The 20,365-nt window shown below is 41.9% G+C and overlaps 1 protein-coding gene across 4 annotated transcripts in view; it reads left to right on the forward strand.

Moving 5' to 3' along the window:
- zgc:158464 (uncharacterized protein LOC791139 homolog) overlaps nucleotides 1-20,365 on the forward strand; it is a 93,776-nt gene that overhangs the window by 55,101 nt on the left and 18,310 nt on the right. For 2 of the 4 annotated variants that reach the window (XM_046374837.1, XM_046375000.1), the window contains exons 3-4: nucleotides 8,997-9,215; nucleotides 10,147-10,245. In XM_046374837.1, the coding sequence (XP_046230793.1) occupies nucleotides 8,997-9,215; nucleotides 10,147-10,245 (318 nt within the window). The remainder of the gene's footprint in view (nucleotides 1-8,996; nucleotides 9,216-10,146; nucleotides 10,246-20,365) is intronic. The other 2 variants (XM_046374914.1, XM_046375083.1) reach the window with 1 other exon arrangement.

Raw genomic sequence — 20,365 nt, forward strand, 5'->3', positions numbered from 1 at the left:
TCTGCTTCCCTTATAGCCTGGAGTTGAAACTATCTCTTTTTTTTTTTTTTTTGGACATAATGAATATTTATGCTTCTCCGTTGAACTAGTTACACTATTTTTTCTAATTTGCCGCAGTTTCATCTTCATTATGTGCTTGATATGCCTCGTAATGAGCTTTGACTTTGAAGCTCAAGAATAGTGTGAGTGGCACTATGCTTTATTTTGTAAGTGCTTAAGGGGTGTTTTTGTAAGAGCCTCCGCAGCTTAGACTTGCTGGCGTATTGTGAATAGTAAAACTGAGGTCATACACAGTTCAGGATTTGTAATGTTGCCACAAGAAAAGATTTGCTGCTGTTCTATGTTTGTAGCCCAGTTTGTGAGTAAAATATGTCAGCATTTCAGCACGCATCCATCTCCGCTAATGAGAGACAGCCCAAGGAGAGTACAGTGACTGTATGCTCTACTCAGTGTGGAGGTGATAGAACTTAATTTCCCACAGATTTCTCAGCTTGCCTTCTGTCGGCATTGTAGCGCTGCAGGGAGAGATTATCGGATTATCACACAATAAGGAACAAAGTGGATATGTTTAAAAGTATGACATTCTTCCTACTCGTGGCAAGGTACCTGTTTCAGTGCACAGCTGTGTGTTGGCTTTAATGAGTGTTAGCTTCACAGATAGCTGTTGATAAAAGTAGTGGTAGTGATCCAAGCACCCGGTTGCAACAAAGATGTTGGACCCACATCCTTGTTGCGCTGGAACTCTAAAAGCTAAAACCTTAAGTTGCTGTGAGTTCATACATGCATGACCTCCGTTTGACCCATTTCTGTATTGTACCAAGGCTTTTGCTGCGGTGCTCCCCTTGTGTCACAAATAGGACTTTCCCACGTCATCTCCTTCTCAATTCTACACTCTTTCCAACAGAGAAGAGTTGATGAGCAGTCTTGACATCCCCTGGGGGTATGTGAGCTGGTTGAAGGTTGAAGCAGTGAGGGTGTAGGGGTGTGAGTGGGTCTTTGCTAGAGGCCTATCACCTTTAATGGGCTATTACCCTCTATGAGGAGGGGGCATGAAGTGACTGTTCATCATAGTCATGTGCACGTGTCATGAGGCTCCCCTTCCCCCCTCCCATTGCGACCACACAGACACTATGACAAGAGGCACTCACTGGCACGGCAGACTCCTTTCCTTTCTCCTCTCTGTTTATCTCCTCTCCTCCTCCCAGTTCCCTTCCCAGAACCAATCCTATTCCCATGCTGTCTTCCCCTTCCAGCAGCCATACACAACCTGAACTCTGGGTGCACTCTTTTCCAATCCACTGACGGTCTTATCTCAGCTCTGGAACAATAGCCACAAAGCGAGCACAGCTCAGAACTGCAGCCTGCAGAAAAATAGTTCCACTCCCACAAGGCTGTGGGACCCTTTGCATCCAACAGCGTCAGCCAAGCAGCCTGTCGCTGCTTCACATTAAATCCTCCTCACAGCGTGTCAAGAAAAGATTCTAGCTTCTGTGTGTTTGACTGTCGTCCAAATGGAATTTCTATTACTGCAGTGCAATCGACGGCACTGGTAAATGACTAATCACATCTGTTCTCAGTGTTGCCTTGTCAGTGTGCTGATCTACTGCTTGTCTTTTTGGTCGTTCACTGCGGAGCTGTATGAGTTAGCTGTGAGGGCTATTTTGTTATTCATGTAGGTGGACGGGCACCTTTCCAAGCCGATGTTCCCATTCATCTTCTATTAATGAGCTTTCACTTCAGTTGTAACAAGCTGTAATTTCAATTGCGCTCTGCATAGGAGCAGTGTTACCGTTCATACATTGGCCGTGCAGAAAAGCCAAACGAATAGGTAAGGCACTGCCACTGTTACATGGTAAGGCAGTATCAAATCGCAAGGTTGTTACATCATCCCATGTTAAAAAGCAAATCCATTTAATTGCTCTCCGGATGCCAGACTTTGCTAATTAGCATGTCTTTCAGTGATAACAGGAAACTCATTTCCATCTTGAGCTTGTCTCTCTTTAGGACTTGACCTCATGCTGTTTCTGAAGGTTGAATTCAATTTGTGTTTTTAATCTGTTTTGTTCAAACCCTAGCTCTGATGCCTCCAGGGATGGCAATGTCCCTTTGTCACTGGGGGTGATCCCCCTACTGTGAGGTTGAGATTTGTGAAATATCTTGACAACTATGAGATGGATTGCTATGAAATCTGCTAGGGGACATTCAAGTTCCCTAGATGATACATTTGACTTTCAAATAATTTATTTATCCTGTGAAATGTCTCAACATTTACTTGATGAATTGGCTCCAAGTCATTCTATGGACAATCCCAGAGGATGTGACCAACAGGTTTTATTTTTGTTTGTTTGTTTAAATATCTCAACAACTGTTTGTTGTGATGTTTGATGCAAACTTTGATCCCTCACCCTTTATCTATAGAACCACACTCAGGTCAAACTTTTTGTTTGTCCAATACTTTGGATTTTTCCCAAATAATGCTTACATGCTAAGATGATAAACATACCTGCTAAGCGTCACCATGCTAGCAGTAGTATTATTTAGAGGTCCACCGATTGGCCAATTCGGATTTCAGATTTTTTTGGTGTGACCTGCCGTTAGGAATTTTTGCCAATTCCAGTTTTCTTTGCAAGAACTATAATTCATTTTATAGTATGCTTATAAATTCACCAGGGTTGAGGTCATTTATCAGATTTCTGAAACCTCTGTTCTTGTCTCGTTTCGTCATCCTCCGCTTATGCGTCCCATAAGCGGAGGATGTCCCTCCCAGATGGACATGCTTGAAACAATTCCCGTCCAGGAGGCATCCTAACGAGGTGCCAGAACCACCTCATCTGGCTCCTTTAGATGCTTTTAAAGCTTTAGCTTTAGCTGCTTTTCCTTTGCCAGCTTCTTCAAACTGGGCCTGTTCACGTGGGTGATGGTGTTTTAAGTGTCTGATTAGGTTTGTTATTCCAAACGTTTTTGTGGTAGTTGTGATAGCTTACTTTGGCCTTACATGTATTACAAATTTCGAGCTTTGTGTCTTCTTCACTTGCAGTGAAGAACTCCCACACTAAACACGTTAGCGTGCAGCCATGATGTTTTGCCTCCACTACTGTGCGCAGCGCCGTTGCTCCACACACGCACATTACGCACAGCGCGTAGGGCACAAAGTGCCAGCGGGGCTACCAGTAATCAGGCTCGTGAAAAAATCATAACAATAGGCTAGGTACTAGGAACGATGTGGCACCACAAAGCATTTGTGCTTAGGGCACCCAAATGGCTAGCAACGGCACTGACTGTGCGTACAACATGTGGCGCACGTGTAAAACTGACAGGCTTGGAATCAGACATTTGGGAGACTGACTGGCCGGTCTCCAGTCCGGGCCGAGCACACTTAAGCTCGTCAGTTCGGTGCATCTCTGGTATTATTATTAACAGGTTGATTTCAGCATTTACCTCAGCGTTAAGGGGTGTTGATGTGTATTTAAGTTCGGTGTGGCTTTCATCCTGCTTTGAATACAGAAAGTGACAACTATGATTACATTGAGAACCAAGAGGACTTAACTCAAGTCTTCACACGTGAAAATGATTAGGAAAGCTTCTCCTGATCTAATACTAGTTTACTGCGCTTAGAAGCACTTAGAAGCAGCCATCTGTTAATACTGAACTTCATATGTCACCTTATAGTTATTTTCATCTGTAGTGAGCTTTTAAGTGACGTGATTTGTGTTCATTAGCTGCTGGATATGATGAGTCGCTCACTGATGTGCATGTTTATTTTTCCTGCCACTCGTTCCTTTTGTCTTTGTCTTCCACTCTCTCTTCCCATCCCTCTCCTCGACTTCCTGTCACAGTCTCTTTGTTTATTTCTCCCTCTGTGACAAACTTGCATCACCTGCCCATCTCTAATTTTCCATTTTCCCCTCCCTTTCTCTATTCACTTGCTGTCGCTCTTTGTCTCTTTTTTTATTCCTGTATCCCCACTGTCTCCCTACGACACTCCCCTCTCTTCCTCTCCCCCTTTGTCTCTGTACTTTGTCTGGCTTACTTCCGTCATCACTCGCCTCCCTCTTGTTTTCTGCTTTGTGTATGTTTTCTCTTTAGGCTTACTCTCCTGCTCCATCAAGTGAATGAATCCATATACATGTCAGTGTGTTGTGGAAGACACTTTTCAGCTTTCATTCCTTCAGGCCATCTGGGTGAACAGCAAATTTACACATACATGAGTGCACACACCCACACAGGCATGCCCTCACTAGGATATTACTTGTGACTGGCTGCACAATTCTCAGCTCTTTCTTTCTCTTAACGTTGTTGATTTGATGTTTCTATTTTGTCAGTGAACAAATGACTTTTGTGGCTTGTTTGAAATACCAGTCAGATAGATTTCCTAGCATTAGTTTACAAAGGCAAACCAGCTCTGTGCATCTGCCTACAAGTGGCTTTCACTGTGTCATTTCCCTGTCAAAAAGTATGGCTTCCAGTTGAAACAGAAAGGCATTTATAAGAAAGTACAAACCAAAAATAGTGCAACAAGACCCAAAATAATCTACTGTCATGGCCAAGCATGGATAGACTGTCCGAGCCTTGGCCTCCAGCCTCCCAAAAGTATTTATACTTTACACATAAATATATGTATGTGTGTGTGTGTGTGTGTGAGTGTGTGTGTGAGAGAGAGAGAGAGAGAGAGAGAGAGGAAGAGAGACATGCAGTGGCCGCAGAGTGTACCCACCACAAGCCTTGCATGGTGTGGGCCAGGAGGAAGAAGGAGACAGAGAGAACAAACGGCATGGCTGCTTTTGTTCTGTCTGCAGGAGGCTGATGGAGACGCAGCACCACACAGACACACAAGCGCAGACACACATCCCCCGTGCAGATGGACAAGCCTGTCATGTTAACAGGAAGATACAAGCATGGCCGTAAAAATCAGAGCTTATTGATTGCAGACCCTTTACAAATTGTCTCTAAATATGAAATCAAGTAAGGAATGTTGAAATTGTGAAGGCTATCAAAAAAAGACTTACCACAGAAGAATACAGGCTAATTTATTCCTTTTGTCTTTATCGCTTTTGTTCCTTCAAAACAATATGAGACATGAAAATGAAATTGAAATTGGGGCGAGATGTGAGCACAGAGCTGACAGGACTTTTTTTTTTTTGTCTTTGGTTATCGTAGCCATTCTTCCAGAGAGGCTCCACTCACTAAGCGGAGTGACACCCAACAGCAGGGCGCCATGGGTCAAGGAGCAAACACCTTTACTTGTCAGCCTGTTCTCTGGCTGACGCATAATACCTGTGGGTGGCCCCTGATGTAGCTCAAATTCCTGACTGCTCTCGCAAGATCGACCCTGTTTGCCCTTCACAGACCTGGACAATCAAATAGAAAAAAATCAAAGGTGAAATCTCGAGAGTCCAGCTGCAGTGGCTTTGTTACTCTGCGCTGGAGCTTTACTGTGTGTCTTTGGCATGGCATAACTGTAGCTCGGCCAGTGTCACAGATGGCTATGTTTACTTCAGATGCATTTCGTTGAAATCCACCTTGTTAATAACCAGGCTCTCTGAAATGATAATAGATACGCAGGGTCACTATATCTTGACTTAACTGGTGGAGCAGGCAGAGCAAATCCTTGAAGCCTGGGTATTTTCTGGCCATTGTTTTCCTGGGGTGTAAAGTCAATGGTATTTAATCCTTTCCTAGTGCACAAGAGATCCCCTCAGTCAAATCTATATAATCACTGTGCTCCTGCAAGTGCTTCACAGCAGCAGAATCTCTCTGGCTCAATAAGAGTATGCGGGTGTCGCCTGGAGAGGCAGATAAATGTGTTTTTCCTTTACATATTTGAAGCTTTAGCCTTGCAATAAATGCGCTGTTATGCAGTTGTCTGCTACTTTCTTGCAAATGCAATCACTTTTACTGGTCGGCAATAATGGAGAAGGAGGACGAATCAGACAGGAGCGATCTGGATGATGAGGGCTAAATGGCTTGGTCAGTGCTTTATGTGCAGCAGGATGCGGCTGCCAGGTTGGTTGCAGTTAATGTTATTTGATTTAATCCAGAGCTCTTTGCCTGCCATGCACCACCATGATCATATACCCAGAGGGCTCCTCCTGTAGTAAGTGGAACAGGAGCCTCCCTGGATTTAGTGCAAGGAATATGTTCCTCTTTCTCCCATAGGATTAATCTCTCTAGTTCATGAACTTAAAAAACTGGATCTGTCATTTGTTTCAAAAGCTCAGTGTTTCTCCTCACTGCTTTGGATGTTTTACTCGCATGTGGAGCCCTACATTCAACTGATTGGTGCTGCTGCTGAACGCTGCTGAAGTCAGTATCCATGTCTTTTCTCATTAGGGAAAAATGGTTTATGGTTCGTATGCAGCAGTTTGGTTCTCAGCAGTACACTCTGTTGTCCCTCCACACATCTTTTTAGTGGCACTAAATATATGGTTGTGGTCAGTGCTGCTGCTGCTACTGCATGACTGGTGAAACCCTGCTGAGTGCGGCACACTTCCTAGAAGTTTGTTTCTTAAAATACTCAAAAATTAGGAACAACAACACATTCTTTGTAGCTGCAGAGATATAATTTCTACTTTTTATTCACCTTTTTAAGTGAATCTGTACAAATGGGAAAATAAATCAAGTATTGCAAGTTATTCAGGTTTTTAAAGTAGGGGTTGTAAAGGTCAAGTAGGTAAGGGGCAAAAAATAAAAGAGGAAGTGTGGCATTTGGACAGGAACTCTTACATCCGCAAAGGAGGAGGTACAAGGTACATCAAGGGAGGGTGTGGTGGTTGACCTCTGACCCTAAAGGGAGAGGTCAAACACAGGAGATAGACTGCAGCTGTGTTACAACATACAACTCCACCATCAGGACAATCACTGTAATTTGCCTAGACAGACCCATCCCCACCCATTTAACCAAACAAGCCCAAACAGGAGCTGACAGAAATGAGGAAAGGATGAAAGGAAACAAGGAAGGAAAAGTGGGTGGAAGGAAGAAACTGAAGATGACAGTGGGAGGAAGGTCAACAAGACTCCTATCTCCATGCACCAAGCTTCACTCTTCGAAGCTAGCAAGGGCTCTCAAATCAGCACATCAGTTTATCGAAGGTAGCATGCCTCCAATTATAGGGTTGTTCCCCCAAGATTTACACACCACCCCACCAGTAATACACTCCTCCCCTCCCAGTCTCGTTCAACCCCCTCTTTCACCCTCTGCTAGAGCTGTTTGTTCTTCTGCAGGGGAGGCAAGACCTAATCATGCCGGGATCTCATAATACCAAGTCTTTTAACTGCTAGATCAAAGTGTGTGAGTTTGCCTAATGCGGGATTACGCTGAGATACGGAACCTGGCAGCCTCACCTCACTCCACCCCTTCACTTCCACCACCACCAGTGGGTAGCTCCATTAGGCTCAACGCATTGCTCATTTTTCCGCAAGAGCTCCCTTGGGCTAAGAGGCAATTATGCAGTCGTGTGGCATAATATTTCATTCTCTTCACATTGCATTACTCTGTGGTGGTGCTGGCCACTAACAGCTTCATGTGGCCCAGAAGGAAGGGTGCAGGCTGCTAACAACTTCATATGAGTAGAGAGAGATTGGACAAGGGAGGAGGAGGTGGAGGAAAAGGGAGAAGAGGAGAGTTCTCAAGGGCAGGATGCTTCATTAGGAGTCAGGTCTGTTTCACCTTCTTACATGCACAATAAAAGGGTGTGCATGCATCTTAGTTTAGGTCAGGCAACGTTAACTGGATTTGCAACATGAATGTAAAAATAAAAACATGAATATATGCACTAGCTTCATGATTCTGCACCTTAGGGGCAACATTTATATAGAGAAAGTCATACTCAGGCAACATCTTGTACTGTTTGTTAAAAAAAACAGTGGTGTTTTACTTTATCTTTATACAAAATATTACTGCTGAGTATTGGCTGTAATGAATACTGTAACATTTAGGGAGAGTTCCATTTGTTAGGAGTTAACTGAAATTAATTTTCTGGCAGGAAGGGGAAACCTCGAAACAACATGGTGGAAAATGAAATCAGAGCTTTCTCTTTTCCTTTCTCTGTTCTTCTGTTCTGACAGATCAGGCATGTGCAGCCTAGGGCAAGGCTGGTCAGAACTCTTGTGTGATTTTGCTGTACTCAGGGACGCTACACAGGTGCTCAGCCTCCCGGGCTCCCCTCTGCTCATTTTCCCTTATTTCAAGTCTCTATTCTATTTCCCACTTCTGTCATCAGTTCAGCAGTAACTGTCACCATCATTCACTACCTGTAAAGAGGCCCATTCTTTACCACTCACACATCCTATCAACATGCAGAATCTTTCTTCCTGACTAATGCTGGTGCAGGATTTACACTTGAGATATAAAATGAGAGTAAGGGATATCCTCCAGCACACATTTTTGTTCCTGAGAGTCACGTGAACTTGTGCATGTGATATCCATAGCGTCCGTAGCCATGTTATCATCACTAAGTCTGGCAGTTTCTTGTTATCAGTTGAGGCTGTGTTAAGGTCATGTTTGCTTTTTAGTTGTGTCATCACAACCTAAACTTTCTGTCTCTGTTTTTTTTACCCAAATTGTGAGTTTCTTCTTTAATGTCTAGAAATTGTTCGTTGCCAGCCATAAAAACTGTCAGTGTTTTTGGGTTTTCAGCGGCTTTTTCATTTTAAAATAGAATAAAATAAATTCAGCGTTAGGCAGTGTTTTTAGTGCACTTTAGCTTACAAACTGATGGCCTTATTAGCTTTGATAGCAGCCATATGAGAAAAATGACGCGAGTAGCTAAAACTTTCAATATGTGGCTATTTTGTCTCCCAGTCAAATCATTTGAAATATGGGCAAGTCAGGCTTTACAAAATTTGTTGCCTCAACGTTTTGTACTTGCATCTGCGGTCGTAAATCCTTATTTTTCTCATTTTTGCTGATGGTGTTCTGCCTCACTGAGCTGTTTCCATCTATAAAGTTTTATTTCATAAACCTAGCCTTAACGGCCGGTCTTTCTCTCTGTTTGTAGAAATACGATCTGGTGGACGAGGACCTAAGGAAGGATTGGTGAGGCAGCTGCCTCTGTACGACACGCCATATGAGCCAGCCGAGAATGGTGGAGACTCCGACCCCGAGCGCTTGCGCTGCCCCAGGGAAAGCCGACTGCCCCAGGATGATGAGCGACCCCCTGAGGAGTACGACCAGCCCTGGGAGTGGAAGAAAGAGAGGATTTCCAAAGCTTTTGCAGGTATGACAGCCAGTGCACAAAGACATTAGAATGAACTTATGCGCTTATGCCATTAACATAATATATGACACAAGGAGAAGTAGCTATATAGCTTTTGCTATATAACAAATCAGTAACGTACTGCATAGAATAATTGTGGAATTATTACAGAAATACATTTGTTCTTGAAACAGGCAGATGATGTCATTCTGCTTCTTGGCTTCCTGTCTTAATTAAGATTGAAAGACATTTTTTCTAACATATTTTAATGTAAAACATTGCAAAGTCCTGTTCCATACTGTTAGTGCAGATGTCAAAAGCTCAGACAGTGAATCTGACCATGCAAACTAATCCAGGCCATGCATGATAGCATTTCTATAAGGGTTGTCTTGTTTAAATTTCAAGCCCTCAACACCATAAAATCTGAAATTATTTCTCTTCTGCTTAACTAATCCAGGTGTCTGTTTTTCCAGCTTTAACAAATTGGACTTTGGCTTCTGTCTGGTTTTTAGGGTGCTGCTGGTGCTATTGCTGCTGCTGCTGCTGTCGCTTTGAACTCTCTGTTAACACTTCTTTTTCCCTCCTCTGTTAAAGCACCCTCTAAGTTCACTTGCAGGTGTCCAGTCTGCTGTTTGCTGTTTTGATCCATCTGCTTCCTGTTTATACTTAGATGATACCTTTGCTGCTCGAGAGGGCATGATTAGTTATGCAAGTACATGTAGGTGCAGGTAGTTGCTGTGGTTTGAGAGCTTCAGCATGGCTAACTCAGCCATAACATCAAACAGGGCTGTTCCTGGAAAGAATATGGCTTTGGAATATAAATATGCAACCCAATTTTTTTTAAAAAAAGAAAAAGCCAAACCTTTTAACTGAAGAAAATCTGCAACCTTTGACTCTATTTTTCATCGCCCCTTTTGTCTTTATATTTTTTTCTTTTTTTATCCTTGAACAGCTCTGCTTTGTTATGACTGCATTAGCAACGAGGGCTCTGTAAGTGACACTGGATCAGGTCCCCACGGAAGAAAGGACTGCACCTCTAAATCTCTCACAGGTACCACTGGAGACGGGGCTGGGGAGTGTCTCTTGTCTTTCTGTTTATTCATCTTAGACTTTGATGCCTGAACTTTATGGGTTGCACTAAATCTCGGCAGTTTGGAATTTATTTCTTACTTAATTCCTCAGTACAAAGATTAAAAAAGTCATGAGAAATTGACGTTAAAACCATGTTTTGCAAGATTTGCCTACCACTGCAAAAATTAACATGCAAGCCCTTAAGTCTCAAAATCAAATGTCCCAGTATGTTATAAAAAGGTCATCTGCTTACAGTGAAATGCAAATCACCTTGCATGGAAATTTTCTTGATTTGAATGACATTATCAGGATGCTGATAGTGTGACTGCCTGCTGCTTGAAGTGGACTTAAAAAAAGGCACAGCAACTGTAGAAATACTGTTCAAATCAGCCTTTCAGTGGACACATGAATGTAAAAAGTGCAGTAAGTGTAACCCTTGCTGGTGCTACAAAGATTGAATACCTGGTGTACAGGTTGGAGTAAGTGAATGTATGTTAATTATTCCTCCACCTCATGCAGTGCTATGGAAAGAGAATAATTAACACTTAAGTTAGAAAACCACTAAAGAATTATATTTCCTCTCTACAGGGATGTCGTACGTACGAACCTATAGGTGACTCATTGTTAAGTGATGTACAAGCTTACACTGTGTTCCCTTTCTGCTTAAAAAGACACAACACAACAAACAGAGCAACTAATCAGTGAATACATTGAGCTGGCATTTACTCCAGTGCTTTCAGAAACTTTTAAATAACTATGTTTCATTAGATTCTAGCTTAGGTGGACTTTTACCATCAAGATATTGTACTTGTACACAGTACTGACTGAATATTCCTGAATTGTTGAGTGTGAAAGTGTATCTCACACAATAACATCAGAATGAGTTAATCATCGATGAATGAGGTATTCCTTTTTTACTTACAGCAGAATCAAAGAAATCATGGCCCCAAGGCTCATTGTGGTATGAAGTTGGGAAAATACTTTTTCTTCAACTGAAAGACAAATTGAGCTTTTTACAAAGGTAAATCTAATCACTCGGAGCAATATGAAAATAATGGACATTTCTTCATTATGATATAATCATACTATATGCTTTTATTTTTATTTTCATAGATTTTTCTACGGTATTTATCTTTTAATTTCCCTCCAGTTTGCCTTTGAAGCACTGCATTTCATTTACATGGCATTTTAAATAAAAGAAAATTGATTAGAGATAGAGAGGATGAAAGAGAGATAATCTCTGCTGCTGATGCCTGGACTCACTCGGGACTTGAAGAGATATCTGTAGACAGATCACAGATTTTGCATGGTAAAAGGAAAGTACATTCTAAAACGCAACACAGTTGCAGTCAAAAGGGACAATTGTTTAAAGGCAAATATCGAACAACTAGCATTTGCTTGCATGCCCCTTAGCCTTTCTCATGTCAGCCAGGCCTTTGGCTGCTATCAGCAGGGTTGTCCCTGAATTCAGTTTGAATACACTCTTCCTGACAGAACTGGTAGTCAGACATCATGCGAACCAGCAGATATGAGAGTGGTTCTTTGGGAGTATTTTGACAAAGTAAAGTAAATGAAATGTGATGTGAAATGTGCAGCGATGTAGCATTACATTTAAACTGGTTTGATGATTAACCCTTTGTGCATTAAGCACACGGAGAAAAAACAGCCCATAAGCTAGCAGTGTTAGCATGTTGATGTGATGCCACCAGAGCAGAGACGATAAACCAGCTCATCACAGTACTGGTGGCTGGAAATCCACTTAACCCTGTTTGTTGAGCCTAAGTAAAAGCTATCATCAATGCAAACAACAGCTACGACAGTGGAGAACATGTGTTGCTAACTCCAGTCCCTACCCTCATTTTTTTCCTTGAGTGTGCATTTGGGATCATATTTGTATTTGTATTCATATTTTCTTATGCATGTACTTGCATAATTTCTAATAGTTAAATACAAGTACATGAATATGGAATTTGCTTAAGATGCCCATCACTCCTGACTTAGCGGTACTAAGACTACTTAAAATGGATGAATGGATTGTTTTGAAGAATTTTAGACATGTTCAGTCGTTCATCAACTTTTGACCAAAAGCTTCCGTCACTTCATTTCTGTTTCCTCATTACTTTTGTGTATTCTTGGCACCAAGGTCTTCATCGAAGTCACACTCTGCCAGTGCTCAGTTAAATAAGGGATGCTGCATTCTTAATCACTTTCCTTCTCTCCCTCATTATTTTTCCTTCAAGCAGCACTCAGAAGAGTTTGTGTAGGAAGCTATTTACTAACTTCCTTCTTACTAACTCCCTCCTTTACAGACAGTGTCCCTCTTCTGATGATGATTAATTTAATTTATATTGGGTGTCAAAGTGTTGGCTGGGAATTGGAGAGATACGCCTTCGAAGCTGAAAGCTGAAGCTCCAAAAAAAAGTACTTTGATTTATTACACATTTTCATTCAGTGTTATGTTTAATTCAGACAGACATAATTCCTCACTATTTGGAAGACAGAAAAAGGAAGAATGATGAGAAAGACATCCCTAGGACAAGCCTTGTCAACACAGGCTTGTTTCTCTTGCAGGTGTTGGCATAGACTGTCCTTGATCCAGACATCAAGGGGCTTAGAGAAAGTTTCCCACCTTTCAAGGCTTGAGCTTATGTGCCTGCATCCAAGGCTCAGATCTTTGCAACCAGCTTACCTACAATGTCAAGAAATTATACACTATATAAGTATTTAAGCCCACTTGTGAGCCAGTGCTTCAGTACTGTTGGCAATCCCACTTTACCAGCCATGCCTGTCTCATCCCTCCCGGTCCTGTTTTAGAGACTGTTGTTAGAAGTTGCCAGGTTATCCTGCTTTTGTCCCGGAGTTCCACCCCTCAAACATTTATAGAAACTGTTGAGTACAAACTGGGAAGCTGAACAGCTGCTTCACAACATCATGTGGACAAATTTTGATCCAGTCGATTTTTTTAATGCCATAAAAACTTGAAAATCACATTTCTCATGGTGACAGTTTTGAATTGTGCTGCATCCACATTCAAGTTGGCTTACTTGGGTTTTATGAAATTTTAGACAAGTCATAAGGTCATGGGCGTACTGTAAGTTAGAGCTTGAGACGTGTGGACATGTTTGCTCAAGAGGTTGTGGAATCCAGGTTGGGATTGGATTTCATGGCCGTTGAAGTCTAACTTTATATTTTACTTTCTTTAGCTAAATCTGTAACCAGATATTTCAGGTCTCTCAGACCAAGGCCATGTGGGTTTGGTGGTAACAGCGTTTTATCGAAGGTACATTTCCTTTTGTTTTAGTTGTTGGCGTAAGCGGAAAAAACGCTTGATGTGAATTAACTTTGCTGGAGAAGTGTGGATTTGTGGCTCCACACCAAGGATGCAAATTGAAAACAAATCAGAATGTGGATATATATGAAGAACGAAAGTTTTTAAAAGTTTATTTCCTTTTAAAAGGAAGTTCATATTTTTCAGCCTGGCTTTCATTGCTATAGTCAGATAATCAAGAAAGATGTAAACATACATAAACCACCTATTTAGATATAAAAACTGGTGTGATTATCTGACTGCTCAAAATGTTTGCCCTGTTGAGCTCCATTTTGGTGATGTTGCTATTTCTTATCATCATTATCTCTTGAATCAACAATTAATTAAGGATCAGGTCGCTGTTTCAGGCTTGAATTGATCACCTCTGTGGGCAGACGACCCACAAAGTCAGCCTAACTACAGCTGCATGTGCTGTTGGGTTTCTAGCTAGCAATTTTCCTCAGTTATGTTTCTGTAGTCACTGAAGCACTATGGCTGGCTGTGAAATGTCAATTACTAATGATACTGTGCACAATTTGGATTTCAGGGGTACTTTTCTGTGCTCATCAAAACAGTTGCAGTTTATATTCCAGCAATTATGTGGGAAATGAAAGTGTCTACAAACAAAGTATTAACAAATAATGAAAAAATATGCACAACCTTACTAAACCATTAAGTGGATGGTTTTTTGTTTGTTTCTTTTTTTAAAAAAAAAAAAGAGGTGGGGTTGGGTGGGATTAAATAAGTACTAGTGCCTACGCCCTCCCACCATGGTATAATATTATAATACTATCTGCGTAACAGACTATTTGTCTTCATTAATGATAGGGAAAGGAGTAATGCTCCCCTCTGCAGCCCTTTCCCGCAGCTGTCCCTATCACTGCCTGTATGCTTGCTTCCTCACAACACTTGGCCTGGTGTTATTATTCACTGCTGGCCTATCTCCTGACAGGTATGCAATGGAATGTAAATTCCCTACCTTGTTAGGGTGTTTGGAGGCTGTGTACTTGTGGTTTGGTTAATCACTCATCCTTACTGACCCCCCTCCCACCCTGCCCTACCACACACACACACACACACACACACACACACACACACACACACACACACACACACACACACACACACACACACACACACACACACACTCTAGACTCGCCACAACCTCAGCCATGGCTCAGTAAGTGATGGATGAGCCTGAAGGTGAAGAGTGAGGGAGACACATTAGAATTTGACCATATGAAGAAGTCTGTGTGAGGGCAACCAAAAGTGTGCTCATATGTCCATCAGTGTAAGCCCGTATGCTTTGAGTTTGCATTTGGCGTGTTCACTCACACACCCAGACATGGACACGCCGCCATCGGAAATCTGAGCCCCATCACAGCAGGAGAGCCAACAGGAGTCATTGTTACTTAATCTCCTTGCCCTCTGTTACCTGCTACTAACTCCTTTCTCTTGGCTCCTGGCCAGCAGGGTACCATGTGTTTAACACAGGAGATAAGAGAATGTGCTGTCGCTTGCTCCCTCAGGTCTTGAGGAGCTTTATGGTTTTTTAATGAATCTTCATGGGCTTAATGACCCAGAAATCTGAGGCTCAAGTTTAATGTCCTAAAATAAATAATTGATTCAGTTACAGTCCTGCGCTGGTTATTTCCACTGGGGTCAAAGCCAGCTGTGTTTTTTTTTTGAGGGGGGGGTTGGTGTGGGGGTCATGGTTCTGTCTCTCTCTGCTCAACTGATCCAGTTTCCCCCGCAATGCCTGTCACTCCTCAGCTCCGTTGCGTCCTCCTGGCCTCTGCTGCAACACCCTGCTGATAACCTTCTGACAGTCCTCCTTTATGAGCCTCAAATGTGTCCTGCCGTCTTTCACTTAGGGCTGCCACAGGTCTTATCTTCACTCACACACATTGGCCACACACAACAGCACTGTAAACCCTCCCTCACAAAGTATAGAGGCATTTCTCCTCTAGCAAGCCTCCCTGGAAGCTCCTGCTGGCTGGCTGTCACAAACACATCTCCTCCTTCTCGGTTGTGATGGAAGAGAAGGGAAAAGGCATCTCCATCATCACCATCATCTATTTGCTGTGCCACTTTCATTTTTAATGCAAATACAGACTTTCAAAACAGATCTGTTCTTTGAAAGAGAGCCGTATAATATGTCAGATACAGTATGCAGGGAATAATGAGGTGGCATTTCAGTTCCCTCTGAGCATTACACAGTTGTTATCTGTAATGATTTGGGTGCCGATGGAACAAACACGTCTTCGGAAGAGGCTGGTTTTGTGCTCCAAGCTCGTCTGCTCATAATGTGCAGCATAAACATTGCAATCTTCCAGCTTGTTTTGAATATGCATGCAATTAGCCAACCAAATTAAGCAGAACTAAATTAAATGGCGTTGGTGGAAACAAGCATAGCTGGTGATTTATGGTGCTGCACTGTTTACAGTGATGAAGTGCCATGGGCTAATGAAAAGCCTGGGTAAACAAATACCTGGCATTAAAAATAGATCTGCTCCTGGAAGAACAAAAGGAAGGTAAATACCAATTTAACAAACAATGGACCCTTGTCCATTGTTCAAGTAATCTCTGGTTCTTTTGATGTACTGTAATGTCAACATAGCTGTGAAACAAATAATTAATCAGCTGCAGAGTTTTCAGCACTCTGCCTTACTGAATGCCCACCCCCAGACTGGTGCTCAACCTGGCAGCTTCCACTCCACTTTGCATCCTGCTAACATCACCAAATCAAGCAGGACATGTGATGGACACATGATGTTGTTTTAAAAATTTTCATTTAAAAGTACTAAAATGGCAGACCTTATGTAGTTGACTTGAGTGACGTGTTTTGTTGCTTTAGGATCGTTATGCCTCCATTCCTGTGTCAACAGAAAGTCCACATTGATTGGATTGAGGATTATGTAGATATGAGATGGCATATTGATCCAAATGCAGGACAAAGATGTAGTAACCTTTGGAAATATCTGTATATTCCTTCAGTCAATTCCATCATTAAATGGGAATTTTGGTATATTTAAATCTGGGCTCTGCGTTTACATATTTTAGTGTGAAAATGATTCATATTTACCAAACGTTTTGAAATTGGTTCAACCTACAGCGGCAACATGGCTGCCATGTAGCTTTTGCTACAGCACAACTTCACCCGTCAAAGTTATGTCCAGTAAAAGTGCTTTTCTTCGTCACTCAGAAGTTATTCTGAGGAGTGTCTGACAGCATTGTGGAAAGGATCACTACATAGAGGGACCTTTTTGTTAAAGAGTAAAATCCTTTTTGTTTCACCAGAAACACAAGCCTTGCCCATGGGAAGTCTCACTCTGAGATCTTGCGAGAGCTGAGTTTTTGTAGTTATTTCCTAATCTTCAATGTCAAAATCAGCTACATAATCTGATTTTGGAAATGTATTCTTGCTGGCAGCTCCTCTCAGTAAACTCCACACTACTCTCTCCAACTCTGACTCACAGTTTCGTTATTGTCTTCCTGCAACAACTCATCCCTCATGAGATTTCAGAGCAAAACTTTCCCTTTAATTACAAATAATTGTGTATGTGGGCTGCTTTGCCTAAAGTGCTTTACAACGAGCAGGCTTACTAACCGAAATAATCATCAAATAACCAAAGGAAAGTGACGTTATCCAGACATCACAGTGAGTGTTTTTCTATCCGGTACACACCTCAAGTCTGTAAAACACTTGAACTGTTAATGCTAACACACACTACCATCCACAGAGCCAACAGTCAGTCGGCATCTGTATCAGACAGTGTAGCTGTAAGGTTTATTTAGCACTGTGTGTATCAGTGTGTACAGAGGGCAATGTGATGGGGGCAGTTATGTGAAAGTGCATGTGGTAGTGTGATGAGCCTTCTGGGTTGATGTGTAAATCAGCTCTAGTGTGTGAAGGCAACCGCTGTCGTCACCTTAGTCTTGAATTCGAATTTGTCACTGAAGAATGCTACAAGGTGCAAAGATGCACTCATCTGTGTGCCAACATGGCAGCAATGATTATTCAAGAGGGCCTTGGGACTGGCAGCATTTTTGAATACATTAGAAGGTGAGGGAGATTTTAGACACCCACTGTTTAAAAAAAGTAAACAAAAAACACCTGACTGTTGAATTCAGTTTACCTCAATTTTCACAGTGCTACATGTTATTATTCAGCTGTGCAGCCAAGTGAATCGGAGCCACACTTGCCCAAAATCGTCTCCTCACCCTCACAGCAATGCTGCAGAGTGTAGGCAGTCTTCTGCTCCCCAAACAATTACATGCTAATCTGCAATGTGAAATGAGTATTAAGCTTTTAATCTCATAGGAAGAGAGTTCCCTACTTCACCCTAAAGTAGGGGAAGTTACGTTATCTCCCAGAGTTTGTGACCTTCTGTCTCTATTCCCCACTCTCCATACCCACTGTTTCACAGCCCCACACCTCTCCCATGAGGATCGACAGCAAGCGGCTCCTCCTTCCAGCCACCTTTCTCTAGATTAGTCCCCTGACATTGCAAGCCTGGCTATTTAATTGCTTGTCGGATTGAATATTCTCCAGTTTCATCTAGCTGGCAGATATTGCTTCTCATTAGCTCGTCCTGTACCACAATCCCTGCAATTCCTTGCAGGGTGGAAGACAGACAAGTCCATAACATTATGCTGAGCCTCCCAGTGAAAACCAGCCCACTTACCAGCCAGAACAAGACAGTGACGCACAATTGGTTGATGAAAACAGCTCTATTTTTTTCTTTGCATTGACTTAATAACAATAACACCTCAGTTACTGTGCAGTAAATATTACTGTAACAAATGCAGTGATGACCCGAACTACAAAAATAAGACTGAAAAAAGAAAGTCTTCAACAGCCTATTGACATGTTCCAAAGTGGCCTTTTATTCAATATCTGCTGGTTGAGTTGCGTCTGCCAGTCTATCAGCTTTTCTCTTCTCGTTCGCCCACTATCTTCTGAGTCAAATACGGCTGTCATCACCCATAAATGACTGATGTGACTGGTTTCAGCAATATAGCTCTGTCACATTAATCTCAGAGGACTTTGATCGGTAGAACTGAAGTCTTTTTGCCAATTTCAGTTCATTTCAACCTAACCTTTACTTTTGAAGTTAAATCAACAATTTGCCACTTTTCTTGACAATTAATTGTATGTTTGAATGTTGTTGTTTTTTTTATTGTGTTGTTGTTGTTTTATTTTGTATGGAGTTGTGTTTCCTTTGGTTCTTTTGGGGCTAATTAAAGGAGCACCGCCTGCATGATTTCGTCCTTAAGGAGTCTTGTATCTGAAAGTTCAATATGTTTGAGGGCGTTGTCTACCACAAGTTACAGTCAATATCACACTCATTTTAGCTTCATATACTTAGTGTCATCTGCTGTCATAACATCTCCAGAACCATGGACAGTTACATTAAGCTGTTCTTAATAGCATCACTCAGACCTGTGTTGGAAGATTTATGCAAAAACAGAATCATACCTCCAGTCGCTTTCCAAAGCTACTGTTTATAAACCACACATCATTATTAATCTTTGTTTCCAACACTAACAAAAACCTTCCCCTTGCTATCTCATTTGTCAAGTATGCTTAGCTCTTTAACAAATAGTTTCACTCATTGAAAGATGTGTTTGTGCAAAGGTGCTCGATTTACCCTTGTAATACCCTGCACGGACTTGAGGCATACATTGCTTAAGGGGCACAGCCTGGGGAGTGTCTACTCCTATGATGCATTGCTCTGAGGTACATTCATCCAGTGAATGATATGTCCACATTGTTATTTATCTTAATATAGAGGCCGACGGCCTTTTCCTCAAACTCAATACAAAGAATAACAGCAGAGTGTATGCTGAAGTAGTGTGTCAGTGATTATCTGTAGTTGAGCTCAAGGCAGTTTTTTATTCTATTGTCTCCACTTTCACAGAATTACTTGGGCTTGCGTCTTAAACAAAGACTGCCATACATCACATCATTCATGAATTTTTGTAAAAGTAGGGATTCAGGACTGTTGACTACACTGTATAGGCAAAAGTACTGGAAAATCTGACCATTACATCAGCAGGGGCTTTAATGACATTGCATTCTACATAAATAGACATTAATACAGAGTTGGACACCTCTTTGCAGCTGTATCAGGTTCTATTTTTCTGGGAAGGTTTTCCACAAGATATTGAAGTGTTTCTGTGAGAATTTGCCCATTTGTGCAGTAGAACATCTGTGAGGTCGGGCACTGTTGTTAGACGAAAAGGCCTGGCTCACAATCTCCTCTCCAGTGCATCCCAAAGGTGTTGAATGGGGTTGAGGTCAGGGATCTGTGTGGGCCAGTCAACTTTTTCCTCACCAAGCTCATCTAACCATGTCTTTATGAACATTGCTTTGTGCACTGGGACACAGTCATGCTGGAATAGAAAAGGGCCTTCCCCAAACTGTTGTCACAAAGCTGGAAGCATAACATTGTCCAAAATGTTTTGATATGCTGAAGCATTAAGATCTCCCTTCACTGGAATTAAGGGGCCAAGCCCAACCCTTGAAAGCCCCATACCACACCTGAATTCAATAATGAAGAGATATGTCCGAGTAGCTTTGTCTATATAGTGTAAGTTAAACAGTCTGTGTTCCTATCTGGATTGACAGGGCTAACCTTTCAAGTAGGGTTGGGGTTCGATAGCATTTCAGAGAATTCAAATCCAGTATGTTATTTGCTTTTTGAATCTGAATCCTTCCAAATCCCTTATTAAGGTTGCGCTTTTATGCGCTTTGACCCATTGACAATATTTTTGTTAGAAATACAGC

This window comes from Scatophagus argus, chromosome 1 (assembly GCF_020382885.2).
Source record: "Scatophagus argus isolate fScaArg1 chromosome 1, fScaArg1.pri, whole genome shotgun sequence".
Taxonomy (NCBI): Eukaryota; Metazoa; Chordata; class Actinopteri; family Scatophagidae; genus Scatophagus; species Scatophagus argus.